The following is a 17,869-nucleotide window of genomic DNA, read 5'->3' on the forward strand; positions in this document are numbered from 1 at the left end:
CTTAGGTGTGGGATCTCAAGGTACCTGGTCACTTCTGCTACTTGAACAGCTGGTCATTTTTTGAAAGCAGTTTCTTTTTCATCACTAAATTTCAACAGTTAAAAGTGTAGCTGAAGACTACAAGATTTTCTTTTTTAAAGATTCATTCATTCATTCATTCATTTATACAAGCACTGGGTACAGTCAGAAGCGCGGGAGGGTGAGAGAATTCACCAGAGCCAGAGTGGGGAACAGAACAGGCAGACTGATGAAATACACTGCTGAGGGGAGCAGCGGGCACGGCAGGAGAGGTCTGTGTGCCATGTGGGACCCTTGCTGGTGGCCAGGGATCGAACTGGCGCTGCAGAGGCTGCGGGCAGCTTTGCAGCCCAGCGCTCAACTGCTGTGCTACTGGGGAGGCCCTGGTAGTTTTATTTTTAATTTTATCAGGAACTTTCATAGTATTAACAGATAAGGGGTGACATTTCATTGTGATTTTTATTTGCATTTTCCTGATTAATTATGTTGAATATCTTTTCATTTACCTGTTGGCCATCTATATGTTGTTAGAAAAATTTTGTTTTATTGATGATTTCCTTTGCTGTTTAGAGCTTTTTGTTTTGGTGTAGTTCTGCTTGTATTCTTTTATCATCTTGTTTTTAAAAGAGCAAAATTATTGCGATAATGCAAAGCACATAAATATGTTTTTATTTATTTTAAAAGGTATGTAGGATTTTGTATGAAATTTGTAAATATGTTACTATCTCATGGGATCAAGCCTATTCTCGTATTTGATGGATGTACTTTACCTTCTAAAAAGGAAGTGGAGAAGTCTAGAAGACAGTAAGTTCTTTCTCTATTTAATCTCTAAGTTAATTCCATTAAAGTCAGATGTATGATAACAATGTTTTAAATTCTAATTTGTTGAGACCTTTTTTATAATCTTTATAGCATGAACATTATTATTAGCGTGTGTTATAATCTTTATGGCATGCCATTAAATGTTCTATGTGTACTGGAAAGGCTGTATAGTCTCCAATTATTGAGTGAAAGATTTTACTTCTTTTCGTAAATCATGCTACATATTGTGATATACAGCTTTTCCATATTGTTACTCTTTTTCTTTGTCTATTATATGTCTACTTGATCCATTAATTACTTAGAAAAGTATGATAGTGGAATTGTTGTTCTTTTTTTCTGACCCCTTTTTTGGTTTTCCTATATTTCTCATGAAACCATCATCCTTCTAACTTATTTCACTGAGCATAATCCCTTCCAGCTCCATCTATGTTGATGCAAATGGCATGAGTTTATCTTTTTTGATTGCTGAATAGTATTCCATTATGTATATACATCTTCTTGATTCAGTCATCTGTTTTAGGGCATTTAGGTTGTTTCCATATCTTAGCTATTGTAAATAGTGCTGCAATAAACATAGTGCAGGTTTCCTTTCAAATTAAAGTTTTTGTGTCCTTTGGGTAGATTTCTAGGAGTGGAATTGTTGGGTCATATGGTAGCTCCATTTTTAGTAGTCTGAGTGTCCTTCACACAGCTTTGCATAGTGATTGGACCAGTTTGCATTTCCCCCCAGCAGTATAAGAGAGTTCCTTTTTTCCCTACATCCTCACCAGCATTTGTTGTTGCCAGTTTTTTTAATATGTACCATTTTCACTGGTGTGAGAGGGTATCTCATTGTGGTTTTGATTTGCATTTCCCTGATTATGTGGGATGTTGAACATTTTTTCATATGCCTGCTGGCCATTTGCATTTCCTCTTTGAAGAAGTGTCTTCTTAGCTTTTCCACCCATTATTTGACTGGATTGTTTGTTTTATTTTTGTTGAGTTGTGTGAGCTCTTTGGGGATCTTTGAAATCAGTCCCTATCAAATATTTTCTCCCAATCAGTAGAGTGTCTCTTTATTTTGGTTATTGTCTCTTTTGCTGTACAGAAGCTTTTTAGTTTGATGTAGTCCCAGCTGTTTGTCTTTTCCTTCACTTTCTTTGCTTCTGGAGATGAGTCTCTCAAGGATGTTTCTGAAGTCTTTGTCATGGGGTGTTTTGCCTGTTTTCTTCATGTATTTTATTGCTTCAGGTCTTCAGTTCAATTCTTTTATACATTGGTTTTTGTGCATGGTTTTTGTGCATGGAATAAGATAGTAGTCTAGTTTTATTCTTTTGCATGTGGTGGTCTAGTTTTCCCAGCACTATTTATTGAATAGACTGTCCTTGTCCTATTGCATGTTCTTTGCTCCTTTGCCATAGATTAGTTGTCTGTATATGAGTGAATTTATTTCTGGTGGTTAACTTTGATACCATTGGTCTGTGTGTCTGTTTTTGTTCCAATACCATAATATTTTAATTATTAATATGGCATTGTAGTATAGCTTGAAGTCTAGGAGTGTGATGCCTCCATTCTCCTTTTTTAGTCAGGAGAGCTTTGGCTATTTGAGTTTTTTTGTGATTCCATATGAATTTTAGCAATATTTGGTTTATTTCTTTGAAGAATGTCATTGAGATTTTTATGAGAATTGCATTGAATCTGTAAATTGCTTTTGCTAGGATGGCCATTTTGATGTTAATTCTTCCAACCGGAGCAGGGGATGTCTTTTCATTAATTTCTGTCTTCTATTTCTCTGAAAATTAATTTTGATGGTGTAAAAAAAACCTTGGCTCACATTTTCTTAAGTTTGTTCCATCTTCTTTTGACACAGAGTATTGATGAAAATTCTGATGATCATTATGTATGTTTCTGTACCCACTATAAAACACTTGTTCTTTTTGTCTAGAAACTCAAAGGATCTTGGTTAATATTCTCAAGGACCTGGAGTGCACTTTCAAATGAGTCATCTTTTGTTATTCTAGAAAACTTTCTTAAATTGTTGTTTTATAGTAGCTTCTTGAGTTAGCCTCTGAAGTTTGGTGTTTTTTTTTTTTTTTTCCCCCTTGTAGAAGGCGAGAAACCAATCTTCTTAAGGGAAAGCAGCTTCTTCGTGAGGGGAAAGTCTCAGAAGCCAGAGAATGTTTTACCCGTTCTGTCAATATCACACATGCGATGGCCCACAAAGTTATTAAAGTAAGCTGAATTAGAAATAAAATCAAAGTAGCAAATGGCTACGTTCATTTAAACCAGTTATAGATTGCTTATTAATGGGGGAGTTAGAAATTAAAGGGTGGAAACTACTCTAGGCCTAACTTTAATGGTGGCATATATCAAGGAAGAGGAGAACAGTATATTTAGATAGGGTAGTGGGATCCAACAGTTTCCAAGAAAGAAATTATAAGAAATAAGTGGTACTGTCCTTTTTTAAATAAGTGGCTTATATAGGTGGACTCCATTGGCATGTTCCACAGAGATGGAAGGGATTGTTCCTGGAGGATTCATCTTATCCCACTCTGGTATAATCTCTGACACTTTCTATAATCCTCATTCTTGGGTTTTGTGAGGAATATTTCAAACTGGCCTTGCCATCTCAAGAGCTACAGATCCTAGTCTCCTTTATCTGCTTCTGCTTAGATGTTTCTTTGCTATCTCCATAAATCTTTTGTGCCCACAAGCCCAGGCTTTACTTTCCCTTTTTGGAACCTAGTAAACGCATCATGATCGAGGTAGAATCAATTTTTTTCCGGTTGCAGTTCCACCGTCCAGTTCCTGAGCTGCAATAAATATTAAAATTCTTTCTTTTTTTTTAAAAATCATATAAGAATATTTATTTCCCTTTCTGTTTGGGTCCAGATGGAAGGAAAAGATGAGGTGCATGGAAGGGTGGGAAGTATAAGAGAAAACATGTTTATAGCCATAAGAAGAGAGGCTGTGATTCTGCTCTTTGTACAAAATTAGGAGAAATCCTGACTGGACACAAATAGCGGTAAAATGAGAGAAGGATAGTTGCTGGGCAAGATGAAGAAATGAGAAAGACAGCAGATTACCAGCTGTCTCCAAGTTAATAGGAGCCAGATCTTGACAGTTCTGTTTTTTACTTCCCCAGACTGCTCCTCACCCTTGGGAGCTGTGACCCATGGGTTGAAACAGGGAAGTTCCTATTCTAGCTGCCTGGATTTTGAGACAGGGCTATGATACGTACTCTTTCTTGGAATTGTTATTTTAAAAGCATTCTGCCTGTTCAGTAGGCTTAAATATTAATGACTACATTCTGTAGTTTTTAATCAATACAGTGTTAGGTAGACTTTGTACTCTAATAGGATAACCTGTTATTTTTATGGGGAAAATATATTCAAAGCTCAAACAGATGTCTTGTATACTTTTTGGAATATAGCCATTCTTAATATGGAAGCTTAATATGGAAGCTTTGAAATAGTTAGGTTTTGTAGATTGTAGACCTTTTCAGCCCCTGTGCTGAATGGACAATATTTCTTTTCTCTAAATCTATATATTGACTTTTTTTTAGTAAGATTTCTTAGTGCCTATTTGACTAGCTTAATATATGCTAGCACTAGAAGTAGAAAAACTTCAAAGGAAATTATCTCTGAAGATATTGTTAGCATGTGCATGTTGAGGATAGAAATAAAACAAGCTTGCTATGGGAAGTTGTTCAGTGCTTTCCAGATGCCATGATGGAGATTGACAGTGATTCTCTCTTGTAGGCTGCTCGGGCACAAGGAGTAGATTGTCTTGTGGCTCCATATGAAGCAGATGCGCAGTTGGCCTATCTTAACAAAGCTGGTATTGTACAAGCTATAATTACAGAAGATTCTGATCTCCTCGCTTTTGGCTGTAAAAGGGTATTTGACTGAAAACTACTACATGCTACTTTTCTATAATGATGAAAACAGTATAAAGGAGCTAAAATTTTTTCCCATTAGGGATAATTAATATCTATTTATAATGTTAATTTTTATTTTATTTAAAATGAAATGGTTTTACTACTTGACATTTGTATGACTATCTGCTTTTTTTAGAATAATCCCTTAAAGTTGGAGAGTTCTATTTTTGTTTTGTCCATATTCTTTATTATAGTGGTTTTAGTAATGATAGCTTATATGTTTTAAATTTTTCAAGTAAATTAGGTAAATAAATGAAGTTATTTATTAATGGGGTCGTCTACAGTTATTTAGAATTATGTACTGATCTATTTAATGGAAAGTTTTATGCTACATTATGGGGAGAAATCAGGATAAAGAAAGGATAATCTTATTTTTTATTAGTATCTTTTTAAACTTATTTATATATATTTTTATAAGTGGCTAGAAGGATCTATATCAAAAGATTATTGTATATGAACAGTGATAGATGAGAGATTTCTAGCAACTTCTGTTTTTTCCTAAATTCCTATGGTTTCTAAATTTTCGGCAATGAACATGGATTATTTTAAGTAAAAGTTTTTTTTTTTTTAAAGATTTATTTATTTATTTATACAAGCACTGGGTACAGTCAGAAGTGCGGGAGGGTGAGAGAATTCACCAGAGCCAGAGCAGGGAGCAGAGCAGGCAGAAGGACCGAAGTACACTGCTGAGGGGAGCAGTGGGCAGCAGGAGAGGTCTGCACGCCATGTGGTACCCTCTTCTGGTGGCCGGGGAGCAGCCGGGGATTGAACCAGCGCTGCCGGCAGCTTCGCAACCCAGGGCTCAACCACTGCGCCACCAGGGAGGCCCATTAAGTAAAAGTTTTAAGATGTGAAAGTGCAAAGTTAGGAGAAATGCTTATGTATGAATTGTTGTTTGATCACCATAACAATCCTGTATTGTAGGTAGGAAGTAGAGAGGTGCAGAAAGGGCATTCTTTTATACCAGAGAAATTACAACAGAGCCCTGGTATATGACCTTTTCTAGTCAGTGCTTAGACTTCAGTATGATTGTTTTGCAGATTTCACTATAATCAAATGACCTACCTTTTCTCTCACTGTGTGATGATGAACAAGAAAGATTTCTTAGAAATACTGTAGTGGTTTAGAAATAAAAAATAAAAATGGCCCTTAGAGATATTAACAGTTTCCTTCCATTTGAAGGTGATTTTAAAAATGGATCAGTTTGGAAATGGACTAGAAATTGATCAGGCTCGGCTTGGAATGTGCAGACAGCTTGGGGATGTGTTCACAGAAGAGAAGTTCCGTTATATGTGCATTCTCTCAGGCTGTGACTATCTCTCATCACTGCGTGGGATAGGATTAGCAAAGGCCTGCAAGGTTCTAAGACTAGCCAATAACCCAGATATTGTAAAGGTAAGTGATTTACTGAAGGCCACATTTAATTTCTGAAGCATTTCTTCAATAATAGAATAAATTATCTGGAATACGGATTGTAAGTATTTTATCAAAAGCCTATATTATGTCATTGAAAGGAGAAAATGATTAAAACTCTAAAGCTTTACTTTTGACTGCTGGAGGACCATGTTTCAGCTATTGTTAAAAAGTAGTAATGTTTTAAAGGAAGGCTAATACAGACTTAAGGGCCATATACTCTGGGGTGGAATTCATGTTGAAACATATGATCTTTTGGGGCTCCCTAGTGGCACAAGGGGTTAAGTCTCAGCACAGTGAAGCTATCAGCAGCTACTGCAGCACTAGTTTGATCCATTCCCAGCCAGGGAGCTGATCCACATGGCGCAGCAGACCTCTCCTGTCTCCCCTGCTGCTCGTTCTGCTCTCCACTCTGTGGTGAATCTTCTCACCGCCCCTCCCCCCACACACACACACCGGCCTATACTCCAGTTCTTGGATGCATAAATAAAATAAATCTTTAAAAAAAACTTAAAAGAACATGATCTTTTGATTTTGATCCTATTATTCTATAGTAGTGGTTCAGTCTTTTTGATCTAAGGATCCCTTTGTACTTTTAACTGCTTAGAGTAGGGAGCAGAACAGGCGGATTTAAAGAAATACACTGCTGAGGGGAGCAGTAAGTGAGACAGGAGAGTTCTGCTGCACCATGTGTGTTAGCTCCCTGGGCAGGGATTGAACTCTTGCCACAGTGGCTGGCGATAGCTTTTTTTTTTTTTTTTTTTTTTTATTTTTTTTTATAGAGGCATGCTTTTATTTTATTTTATTTTACTTGTTTGTTTGTTTGTTTTATACATGCACTGGGTACAGTCAGAAGCGCGAGAGGGCGAGAGAATTCACCAGAGCCAGAGCGGGGAGCAGAGCAGGCAGAAGGACCGAAGTACACTGCTGAGGGGAGCAGCGGGCGGCAGGAGAGGTCTGCGCGCCATGTGGGACCCTCCTGTGGTGGCCGGGGAGCAGCCGGGGATCGAACCGGCGCCGCAGAGGTCACGGGCAGCTTCGCAACCCAGCGCTCAACCGCTGCGCCACCGGGGAGGCCCGGCTGGCGATAGCTTTATAGTGCTGAGACTTTAACCTCTGCACCACTAGGAAGGCCCTATCCAGATTGCTTTAATGAGACTTAATCAAAGACAGCTGGGTTCTCATTCTACTCCTTTGTTTAATCTGATAGAAAATCGTGTCATGTATACACTGGAAAAACTGACACTACGTATTAGTGCTCTATAATTTATCTCATCTTTTTTTTTTTAAATCAGGACATGGCAAGTTTATTAAGGAAAGAAAAAAGAGAAGCCTACATAGACACAGGCGGGCAGTGAACTGCCATTTCTGTCATATTTTTACCTTAAAGAAATAATCATGCATTAAAGATTCTCATCTCCCCCACTTCCATACCTGTTGCAAAGTTCCCTAACACCTTTAGAATTTGCAGAGCATAATTCCAGTTTTCTATCTCCAAGCATACAAAGTGTGAGTCCTCGTGGCTAAGGGTGATATAGTATAATAGGATCTCAAGATTGGTGATAGTGACAGAGTCTATGACTCCAGGATAACTACAGTTCTCTGGAGCTTCCCTTCATCTATGAATTTGACCTAAAATACTTGAAATCCCTTCCAGCTATACACATCCATGACTCTAACAGAAGTTAGAATATCATCTTAGTCTTATAAATATAAGAATATTTGGGTTTTTTAATTCTTGGGTTTTGTATGTTGTTTGCTTTTTGCTTTCTGGATAAAAGGAACTCTGAAAGTAAAGATTATATCTTAAAGTTACACCTAGTAATAGAAACTTGTATTTAACTGTATTTTTCATTCTTTGGATTCATATTGCAAAAACCAAAGAAAATACTGTTACAGAGATTTACAATTTTAAGTGATATGACATTTTAGTGTATGATTATGTTTACCAGTAAAGTTTTTTTTTTTTTCAAGATTTATTTATTTATGCATACAAGAACTGGGGTACAGACTAGAGGTATGGGGGAATGAGAGGATTCACCAGAGAGAGTGGGGAGCAGAATAGGTAGATACTACTGAAATACACTACTGAGGGGAGCAGCGGGCAAGGCAGGAGAGGTCTGCTGTGCCATGTGGATTGCTCCCTGGCGGTGGCTGACCAGGGATCAAACTCATGCTGCAGTTGCTGGCGATAGCTTGCTAGCGCTGTGTTTAACCCCTGTGCCTCCAGGGAGGCCCCTTACCAGTAAAATTTTTTAATGTAGGCAAAAGCAATTGATTTTTCTGAACTTCCTTGTCCTCTTTTGATATAAACTGATTTATCTCAGGGGATATACATACTCCATTTGTTATTTGAAGATAACTCTTTTTTTTTTTTTTTTACATTCATTATTAGGTTATCAAGAAAATTGGACATTATCTGAAAATGAATATAACAGTACCAGAAGATTACATCACAGGGTTTATTCGGGCTAACAATACCTTCCTTTATCAGCTAGTTTTTGATCCCATCCAAAGAAAACTTATCCCTCTGAATGCCTATGAAGATGACATTGATCCAGAAACACTAAGCTATGCTGGGCAGTATCCTTTCTGAACCTGAATGTTAGAATTTTATATGACTTACGTGATTTTATGGTACTATTTTTTTTGCAAAACATTTGGTAAAAAACTTGCAAATTATTTGTTTGCCTTTATGTTTGGTTTTTTTGGGGAATGTGTGTGTATATATATTTATATATGTATATATATTAATTTCTACTAGGGGGAATTTGGAATAACTTTGTTTCAAGTTTCCAAATTTGAAACTCAATCACTATAATTTGCTAATTACTTAAATTGGCTTGACAGAAACATAGGTGGTCACTTAAGGTACATATTTCAAAGGTGGATTTAAAATGAAGCCCTTGTGGCAAGCAACTTAATTTATTAATAATAGTGTTTTTGGGTATGTAAAATCATCAGGAAAAGAAACCCTTCCCACAGTGGCCTTGTGCACTCTGGGTGATGACCAGATCTTTTCTCTCTATCTCCCTTGAAAGGGATTAAGCGATGACTTGGGCTTTGCCTCAGAAAACAGTCACCTCCTGTGGTGGCCAGTAGACTAATAAATAATGCCTGTTGTTTTAGTAATACTGAATTTAACAAGTAAATAAGATTAATTAAGTAATAAATCTGAAAGTTTTCAGTAACAATAGAAAGTATTTTTTTCTATTTTACTATGCTTATTAAGTTGTTAATAAAACTGTTTTCCTTAATGTTGCCAACTTAGGTATGTTGATGATTCTATAGCTCTTCAGATAGCACTTGGAAATAAAGATATAAATACTTTTGAACAGATCGATGACTACAATCCAGACACTGTTATGGTAACATTTTAATAACTTCCTTGTAAAAGAGCACATTTTAGTTAGAGACTAAATCAGTAAGGAACAGTGATTAAATGCAAATTTTCATTTAGTAAACAGCTCTTTAGCATTTCTGTAGCCATGCCTTATGCAGAGTATAACTTGGAAACAACTTCTTGCTGAAGAAATTATCTCTTAAAATATAGGCATACTGGTTAATTTTCTTAAAAAGTAATTGTTTATATTAGCAAACATTTAGGATATATATATATATATACCAATGCCTATTTTCTCATCTCAGCGTATTCAGCCTCTGACATTCAGCATTGTCAGAGACTCAAACCTAGAAACATTGCTCTTTGGAATAAAAGCTGCTGTTTGACTCATTCGCAGTTTAGCAAATATTTCTTCTTGCTATGTGTCATGGAGCCCTTTGTCATTTCTTCCACTTTTTCACTATTATATGTATTTCTTAAGGTATTCTCTTTCACCATTCTCTTTTCTGTTCATATTTATTACTTATGTAAGTTCTTTTGACTTCAGTTATGCCATTTATGCAAAGAATTCGAACAGCTTTAACCCATTCTAGTCTCTGCAACAGCCCCCTTACTTCTCCCTCCCCCTGCCATAAATCTCTCTTGAAGCTCTACATAAGTGAAATGCCATCACACCTGTGAGATAGGCCCATATCAAAAAGAACAGAGGCTACAGAGAAGAAAAAGAAACCCTGGTGCAATGTCCAGCCCGTAATGGAATATAGTATGGAGATTTCTCAAAATACTAAAAATAGATCTACCATATGATCCAGTATTTATATTCCTAGGCATCTAGCTGAGAACAATACTAATTTCAAGGGACATACGCACTTCTATGTTCATTGCAGCTCTATTTACAATAACCAAGCTAAGGAAACAACTTAAGTTTCCAAAGACAGATGAGTAGATTAGGAAAATGTATATATGCACAATGGTTAGCTATAAAAAAAGATAGAACTGAGCTTTGCATCACATTGACTGGATCCGAAGGGGGTTATGCTCAGAAAAATAAATCAGAAGGAAAAAGACAAATACTGCGTGGGTTTCCCCCATGTTGAATATAGAGAAACCAAACAAAGTGTCAGATCCATCCAAGCCAAGAACCTTGTGAAATTGAGGCTTCCAGAGGAGCAAGGGAAAGGCTTGTGCAGAGTAGGGAGGGGGCACTTTGTACTAGGTGGATGACTTTTTGTGCCTTGGTGGGTGAGATGTAACGTATGCCTGAGGACATGATCCTGTAACTCTAATAGAATGTTGTAAACCAATGTTAACTCAATTTTATAAAATAAAATAAAATGGAAAACAATGTGCTAATGAGCTTTCCACCTGCTTCAGTTTTTCTTTGAAGAGTTTGGGATAGGTATTAAGTCTCCTCTTTAAGGATTTGGGGTTTGGGTTTGGTAGAATTAACTAGAGAAGTTCTCTGGTCCTGGGCTTTTCTTCTTAGTGAGTTTTTTGTTACTCTTTCATTTTCTACACTTGTGATTTACTATTTAAACTATTTCATTCTGGTTCACTCTTGAAAGGATATGAATCTAATGATTTGTCCATTTGCTCTAGGTTGCCCAGTTTGTTTGCATAGAGATGGCCATAGTAGGTTCTTAGGATACTTGTTATTTCTTCAGCATCTGTTTTAATTTCACTTCTTTAATTTCTGATTCTATTTATTTGGGTTTTCACTTATTTTTAGTATGCCTAGTTAAAGGCTTATCAATTTTGTTTATTTTTTCAAAGAACCAGGTCTTGAATTCACTGATCTTTTGGGTTGTCTTTTTTATTTTCTATTTCATTTATTTTTGCTCTAATTTTTATTATTTCCTTCTGTTTATTTTTGGATTCATTTTTTCATCTTTTCCAAGTTTCTTCAGCTATAGTTCAGATTGTTTGAAATTTTTTTTGTTTTCATATGGGCCTATCTTTCAACAAGGTTCCCTGGTGCTGCTTTTACTGCATTCCATAACTCATTCCCTCAATTATTTAAATTACATTCCTCATTAATTTTCTTTTTTTTTTTTTTTAAGATTTATTTATTTATACAAGCACTGGGTACAATCAGAAGTGCCGGAGGGTGAGAGAATTCACCAGAGCCAGAGCAGGGAACAGCACAGGCAGACCGATGAAATACATTGCTGAGGGGAACAGCGGGCATGGCAGGAGAGGTCTGTGCCATGTGGGACCCTCACTGGTGGCCGGGGATCAAACTGGCGCTGCAGAGGCTGCGGGCAGCTTTGCAGCCCAGCACTCAACTGTTGTGCCACCAGGGGAGGCCCCCTCATTAATTTTCAAAGCAGATACTGAATAATATCATCTTACTTTATTTACTTTTATCTTTAAGTGGAAGATTAGGTTCCAAATTCAGGTGGGATTTTTGTAAGGTGGAATTCATGCTGTAACATTTTTTATACCTTTGTTAATTTTTCCTTTTGACTACGCTGCTCTCTTGGAATATCATTGATATCTTCTTAACAGGTTGTTGTTATGCAAAACAGGTTGTAATTGTGAATATATTAGTCTTAAAAATGATTGCTTACTAATACTGCCAATAGCCCTCTCTCAGAAAAAGTCTTATACAAAACTCAGTGTAGAGCAAGCAGTTTTCTGTCTCTGTGTGTTGCTTATTAGTGATGGTATGAATATAGAAATGAGCTAGCAAGTTTTCTTGACCCTTATTAGGAAAGGCACACCTAGAAATATAAAACATATAAATACTAAACTCATTTAATGGGAAAGTAGAACATATATTTAGGGGACAGATATTTCATCCAGAACTACTCTTTTTGAGGATAATTTATTTACTTATAATTTATATTGACACAGAGGAAAATGAATTAACCTTTCTTCAAGTAACCTTTTTATTTTTACCATTTTAGCTTACCCAATCAAGGCATCATAGTTGGAATGACAAAACAGATCAAAAGTCATCTAATGTTAATAGCATTTGGCATAGGAATTATTGCCCTAGACATGAACTGGATATTATTTCAGATGCTACAAGGTCAAGAAAAAATCCAAGTACCCTGGGCATTGAACAAGTGATTAGTACTAAAGGGTTAAATCTTCCAAGAAAGTCATCAATTGTAAAAAGACCAAGAAATGGTATGTATTTCATGTTTTATAAAATACTCATCAGTATTTGTAACATTTAAACCCAAGGTCACTAATAGTTTCTCCTTTGACTTCTAAAAATTTTATTTTTGGTTTCTACGTATAGGCATATGATTCAGTTGAATTAATTTTTTTCAGTATAATGTAAGATAAGGATTAAGGGTCATTTGTGTTGTATATGATAATCCAGTTGTTAAAAAAGATCCATTACCCATTTATTACCTGGGCAATTTTTTAGTCAGTTGACCATATTATGTATCAGTCTGTTTATTCTATACCATGCATCTATTTTCCTGTCTTTATTCCTGATTAATGTAGATGTATACCATGTCTTTATATCAAGTACTATAAGTCCCTGATTCTTTTTTTTTTAAAAGTTGTTTTGGCTATTTTGTATTCTTCACATTTCCACATGAATTTTAGAATCAACTTGCAAGTTTTTGAAAACAAAAACTGTCTGCCAGGATTTTTATTTTATTTATTTTATGTTTTTTAATAATAAATTTTACTTTTATATTCCCCATACAGTTGCAACCCCCCCATTCTGACCCCAATCCCTCCCGTCCCGCCCCCCACCCCCCAAAAAGTGTCTCTGGTTCATAGTTTTTTGTTGATTTTGATTTTCACTTTCTTATAGTTATTCATTTTCCTGGTCCCTTATTTAAGTTTTCTAGATTCCTGCTATGAGTGAGACCATCTGGTATTTTTCTTTTTCTTTTTGGCTTATTTCGCTGAGCATGATCCCTTCCAGCGCCATCCATGTTGCTGCAAATTGCATGTGTTTATCTTTTTTGAATGCTGAGTAATATTCCATGGTATATATGTACCACATCTTCTTGATCCAGTCATCTGTTTTTGGGCATTTGGGCTGTTACAAGACCTTAGCTATTGTAAATAGTGCTGCTATAAACATAGGGGTGCAGGTGTTCTTTGGAATTGATGTTTCTGTGTCCTTTGGGTAAATACCTAGGAGTGGAATTGCTGGATCATATGGAAGCTCTATGTTTAGTAGGTCCAGAAATCTCCACACAGCTCTCCATAGTGGTTGGACCAGTTTGCACTCCCACCAACAATGCAGAAGAGTTCCTTTTTCTCCACACCCTCACCAACATTTGTTGTTGCTAGTTTTTTTAATATGTGCCATTCTCACTGGTGTAAGATGGTATCTCATGGTAGTTTTGATTTGCATTTCCCTGATTACAAGTGATGTTGAACATTTTTTCATATGCCTGTTGGCCATTTGCATTTCCTCTTCAGAGAAGTTTCTTTTTAGCTCTTCAGCCCATTTTTTGACTGGATTATTTTCTTTGTTGTTGAGACTCATCAGCTCTTTGCAGATTTTTGTGATCAGTCCTTTATCATTAGTGTTGTGTGCAAAAATGTTCTCCCAGTTGGTGGGGTTTCTCTTTGTTTTTGTTATTGTCTCTTTTGCTATGCAGAAGCTCTTTAATTTGATGTAGTCCCAGCTGTTTATCTTTGCCTTCACTATCACTGCTTTGGGTGATGTGTCTGTAAAGAATTCTTTGATGTGCAGATCACGTAGTGTTTCGCCTATATTTCCTTCTATGTATTTTATGGCTTCAGGTCTTATGTCTAGTTCTTTAATCCATTTTGAGTTGATTTTTGTGTATGGTGTGAGGTAGTGGTCAAGCTTCATTCTTTTGCATGTAGTGACCCAGTTTTCCCAGCACCATTTATTGAACAAACTTTCTTTGCTCCAATGCATAGTCTTTGCTCCTTTGTCAAATATTAGTTGACCATAAATCTGTGGGTTTATTTCTGGATTTTCTATTCGATTCCATTGGTCTGTATGTCTGTTCTTGTTCCAATACCATGCAGTTTTGATGATTATGGCTTTGTAGTATAGTTTGAAGTCTGGGAGTGTGATGCCTCCATTCCCTTCTTTTTTTTCAGGAGAGCTTTGGCTATTCGGGTTTTTTTGTGATTCCATATGAATTTCATCAATAATTGTTCTATTTCTTTGAAGAATGACATTGAAATTTTGATTGGAATAGCATTGAATCTGTATATTGCTTTTGTAGGATGGCCATTTTAATAATGTTTATTCTCCCAATCCATGAGCAGGGGATGTCTTTCCATTTCTTTGTGTCTTCTTCTATTTCTTTTAACAGTGTTTTATAGTTCTCTTTGTATAGGTCCTTTACCTCTTTTGTTAGATTTATTCCCAAATATTTGATTTTTTTTGTTTCGATAATAAAAGGGATGTTTTTTTTTATTTCTTCTTCAGATTTATTGTTTGTGTATAGGAAGGCTACTGACTTGTGCGTGTTGATTTTGTATACTGCCACTTTGCTGAACTGATTGATGAGTTGAATTAGTTTTTCTGTGGAGTTTTTGGGGTTCTCTATGTATATTATCATATCATCTGCAAATAGTGATAGTTTGACTTCTTCTTTTCCTATTTGGATTCCTTGTATGTCTTTCTCTGGTCTTATTGCTCTGGCGAGGACTTCCAGTATTATATTGAAAAGCAGTGGTGAAAGTGGACATCCTTGTCTTGTTCCAGATCTTAATGGAATTGCTTTCAGCTTTTCACCATTGAGAATGATACTGGCTGTTGGCTTGTCATAGATGGCCTTTATGATGTTGAGGTATGTTCCTTGTATCCCAAGAATTTCAAGGGCTTTTATCATGAATGGGTGTTGCACTTTGTCGAAAGCTTTCTCGGCATCTATTGATATTATCATATGGTTTTTATATTTCTTTTTGTTGATGTGTTGGATAACGTTGATTGATTTTCGGATGTTGAACCATCCTTGTGTCCCTGGAATGAATCCTACTTGGTTGTGGTGAATTATCTTATGGATACATTGTTGGATTCTGATAGCTAAAATTTTATTGAGGATTTTTGCATCAGTGTTCATTAGGGAGATTGGCCTATAGTTTTCCTTTTTTGTGTTGTCTTTGTTTGGTTTTGGTATTAGTGTAATGTTGGCTTCATAGAACATGTTTGGTATTGTCCCTTCATTCTCAATTTTTTGGAAGAGTTTGTGAAGGATAGGCACTAATTCGTCTCTGAATGTTTGGTAGAATTCATTTGTAAATCCATCAGGTCCTGGGCTTTTGTATTTGGGGAGGTTTTTGATTACCATTTCAATTTCGCTGCTTGTAATTGGTCTGTTTAGGTGTTCTATTTCTTCTTTATCTAGCTTTGGGTGATTGTAGAGTTGTAGGAATTTGTCCATCTCCTCTAGATTGTTGAACTTGTTTCCATATAATTGTTCATAGTAGTTACTGATTATTCTTTTGATTTCTGCTGTGTCCGTTGTGATTTCCCCTCTTTCATTTATGATCCTGTTTATTTGTGCTTTCTCCCTTTTTTCCTTTGTGAGCCTGGCTAGGGGTTTGTCTATTTTATTGATTTTTTTCAAAGAACCAGCTCTTGGTTTCATTGATCTTTTGGATTGTTTTTTTAGTTTCAATTTCATTTATTTCTGCTTTGGTTTTTATTATTTCTTTTCTTCTACTGGTTTTGGGTTTTTTTTGTGGTTCTTTTTCTAGATCTTTGAGCTTCGAGATTAGGTTGTTTCTTTGAGTTCTTTCTTGTTTCTTGATGTGAGCTTCTATTGCTATATATTTTCCTCTTATTACTGCTTTTGCTGCATCCCATACATTTAGGATATTGGTGTCCTCCTTGTCGTTCAATTCAAAGAATTTTTTAATTTCTTCTTTGATCTCCTCATTAGTCCAGTGGTCTTCCACTAGTGTGGTTTTTAATCTCCATGAGGTAGGAAAGTTCCTTCCTTCTTTTTATGGTTTATTTCCAGTTTGATGCCTTCATGGTCAGAAAAGATGATTGGTATGATTTCCATATTGGTGTATCTGTTGATATTTGTCTTGTGCCCCAGTATGTGATCGATCCTGGAGAATGATCTGTGTGCGCTTGAGAAAAATGTGTACTCCGTTTTTGGGGGGTTTAGTGTTCTATAGATGTCTGTTAAGCCCAAATGCTCTAGGTCCTTATTTAGAGCTTCAGTTTCTTTACTTATTTTTTGTCTTGTTGATCTATCCATTGTTGATAATGGTGTGTTGAAGTCTCCCACTACGTATGGTGTTTTCTCTGATGTCTGTTTTCAGAGAGGACAACAGTTGTCTGATATATTTTGGTGCTCCTTCGTTTGGTGAGTATATGTTAATGAGTGTTATTTCTTCTTGAAGTATTGTCCCCTTGATCATAATGTAGTGACCATTGGGGTCTCTTTTTATTTTTTTGTGTTTGAGGTCTGTTTTATCTGATATAAGTATAGCTGTTCCAGCTTTCTATTTTGGTCCATTTGCTTGTAGGATTGTTTTCCATCCTTTAACTTTGAGCCTATTTTTATCTTTTGTAGCTAAATGTGTTTCCTGGAGACAGCAAAAGTTTGGGTTTTGTTTCTTAATCCAGGCTGCAACTCTGTGTCTTTTTATTGAAGAGTTCAGTCCATTTACATTTAGAGTTAATATTGATATGTTAGCATCTGTATTTGCCATTGTGTTTGTCTTTCCTTTGATTTTATTTATTTATTCTTTTAATAACTTTTTTTTTTTTTTTTTTTTTTGGCCTTCTTTCGTTGTTATTCATCCCTCTGAGGTTCTGGCTTTAGGATTCCTTGTAGTATTTTTTGGAGTGGGGTTGAGTCGTAATGAAATTCCAGAGTTTCTGTTTGTCTGGGAAGGTCCTTATTCTTTCTTCATAGAGGAAGGAGAGCTTTGCGGGATAGAGTATTCTTGGTTGGCATCTGTTTTCTTGGAGTCTGTTGACTATGTCCCTCCACTCTTTCCTTGCCCGTAGTGTTTCTTCGGAGAAGTCTGATGTCAGCCTGATTGGTTTTCCTTTGAATGTTATCTGTTTCTTCCCTCTTGTCAGCTTCATTATTTTTTCCTTGTCCTGGATTCTTGGGAGCTTTACTATTATGTGTCTTGCTGTATTTTTCCTTTCGTCATGGAAGTTTGATGTTCTTCTTGCTTCTTGTATATCAATTTTCAGCTCCTTCTTCACATTTGGGAAGTTCTCTTCAATTAACTCCTGGAATATTTTCTCTGTTCCTACATCTCTCTCCTCTCCTTCTGGAATTCCTATAACTCTTATATTTCCTTTCCTCATGGAGTCAGATAGTTCCCGAAGTCTTTCTTCGTTCTTTTTCCTTCGTACTTCTCTTTCCTTTTCTGTTTTGGTTCTTTTTATTTCTGTGTCTTCAAGAGTACTTATT

At 36.1% G+C, this 17,869-nt stretch overlaps 1 protein-coding gene across 2 annotated transcripts in view; it reads left to right on the forward strand.

Annotated features, from left to right (window-relative positions):
* EXO1 (exonuclease 1) overlaps positions 1-17,869 on the forward strand; it is a 43,461-nt gene that overhangs the window by 3,134 nt on the left and 22,458 nt on the right. For both annotated transcript variants that reach the window (XM_054694921.1, XM_037510286.2), the window contains exons 5-11: positions 703-822; positions 2,928-3,051; positions 4,581-4,718; positions 5,942-6,154; positions 8,568-8,755; positions 9,444-9,540; positions 12,425-12,650. In XM_054694921.1, the coding sequence (XP_054550896.1) occupies positions 703-822; positions 2,928-3,051; positions 4,581-4,718; positions 5,942-6,154; positions 8,568-8,755; positions 9,444-9,540; positions 12,425-12,650 (1,106 nt within the window). The remainder of the gene's footprint in view (positions 1-702; positions 823-2,927; positions 3,052-4,580; positions 4,719-5,941; positions 6,155-8,567; positions 8,756-9,443; positions 9,541-12,424; positions 12,651-17,869) is intronic.

Source organism: Talpa occidentalis, unplaced genomic scaffold (genome assembly GCF_014898055.3).
Source record: "Talpa occidentalis isolate TD23 unplaced genomic scaffold, MPIMG_talOcc4v2.1 talOcc4.14, whole genome shotgun sequence".
Taxonomy (NCBI): Eukaryota; Metazoa; Chordata; class Mammalia; order Eulipotyphla; family Talpidae; genus Talpa; species Talpa occidentalis.